The 1,224-nt window shown below is 62.1% G+C and overlaps 1 protein-coding gene across 1 annotated transcript in view; it reads left to right on the forward strand.

The window, feature by feature from the left end:
- Nucleotides 1–1,224, forward strand: part of LOC103582704 (immunoglobulin-like and fibronectin type III domain-containing protein 1) — a 16,108-nt gene that overhangs the window by 5,414 nt on the left and 9,470 nt on the right. Inside the window, 1 exon segment of the mRNA XM_008564224.1 lies at nt 438–837. Coding sequence (XP_008562446.1) covers nt 438–837 — 400 coding nt within the window.

Here is a 1,224-nt window from a genome sequence, read left to right on the forward strand (position 1 = left end):
AAGGGCTGGATGCCTCCTGGGGGAGGAAATGGTTGTGCTTCTCAGAGCCCTGACATACTGGGCCCTAGGAAGCTGCTGAGGTGGCCCCAGCCTCGAGTGGCGCCAACATCCAGAGGGCCAAGCAGGCAACCACACCAGCCACTGCATGGCAGGGCTGGGTGCAGGGCTGCTGTGTTCCAAGGCACACCCCTGGGTGTGTGTGTGTTGGGGGGTGGAGACCAGGACACCTGGCTGTGTCAGGGACTGTGTGACCTTTGGGTGATGCCCAAGGCTCTCTGGGCAGTCCACTCCATTGCAGCCTTATCTGCAGATGAGGGGGGAGACCAGCATCGCTCTCCATCAGCTCCTCTGACCCCCTCTCTTCCTGCCCCTTTCGGTGGGTCTGCAGATAAGCCTCAGCCCCCTCAGGGCCCCCTGGAGGTGCAGGATTGCCACAGGGCTGGTGTCTGTCTCCACTGGCAGCCCCCGAGGGACGACGGGGGCCGTGCTGTAGAGCACTACATGGTGGAGAGGCGGNTTTATCCCCAGATCCCCCCACCATTGCTCCAGATGTGACAGAGAAACTGAGAGAGCCACTGATGGTCAAGGCTGGGAAGCCGGTGACAATGAAGATCCCCTTCCAGAGCTGACACCCTGTTCAAGCAGTCTGGAGGAAGGACAGGGCCGAGGTGGTGGGCAGCAGCAGCAGCAGCAGCAAGGGGCCACAGGTGGCCCTGGGGGACAGCTACGCACGGCTGTGCCTCCCCAGTGTGGGCAGGAAGGATGGTGGCCAGTACAGTGTGACGCTGAGGAGTGAGGGAGGCTCTGTGCAGGCTGAGCTCATCCTGCAAGTCATAGGTGCAGCCCCGGCCTTCTCCCCAACCAAGGCCTGGGGGTCCCCAGGGTTCTGGGCTGTCCCTGCCAGTGAGGGCAGGTCCAAGTGTGGCCTCCGCTGGCTCTGATCCTCATCTGCAGGCTGCTTAAGAGGCAAACCTACCTCCACCGATCTGCTCTCTCTTCCTCAGACTGGTTAGGAAGAAGCAGTTTAGACAGACAAAGGGCTGGATGCCTCCTGGGGGAGGAAATGGTTGTGCTTCTCAGAGCCCTGACATACTGGGCCCTAGGAAGCTGCTGAGGTGGCCCCAGCCTCGAGTGGCGCCAACATCCAGAGGGCCAAGCAGGCAACCACACCAGCCACTGCATGGCAGGGCTGGGTGCAGGGCTGCTGTGTTCCAAGGCACACCC

The sequence above is a fragment of the Galeopterus variegatus genome, unplaced genomic scaffold (genome assembly GCF_000696425.1).
Source record: "Galeopterus variegatus unplaced genomic scaffold, G_variegatus-3.0.2 Scaffold17455, whole genome shotgun sequence".
In the NCBI taxonomy this organism is placed as follows: domain Eukaryota; kingdom Metazoa; phylum Chordata; class Mammalia; order Dermoptera; family Cynocephalidae; genus Galeopterus; species Galeopterus variegatus.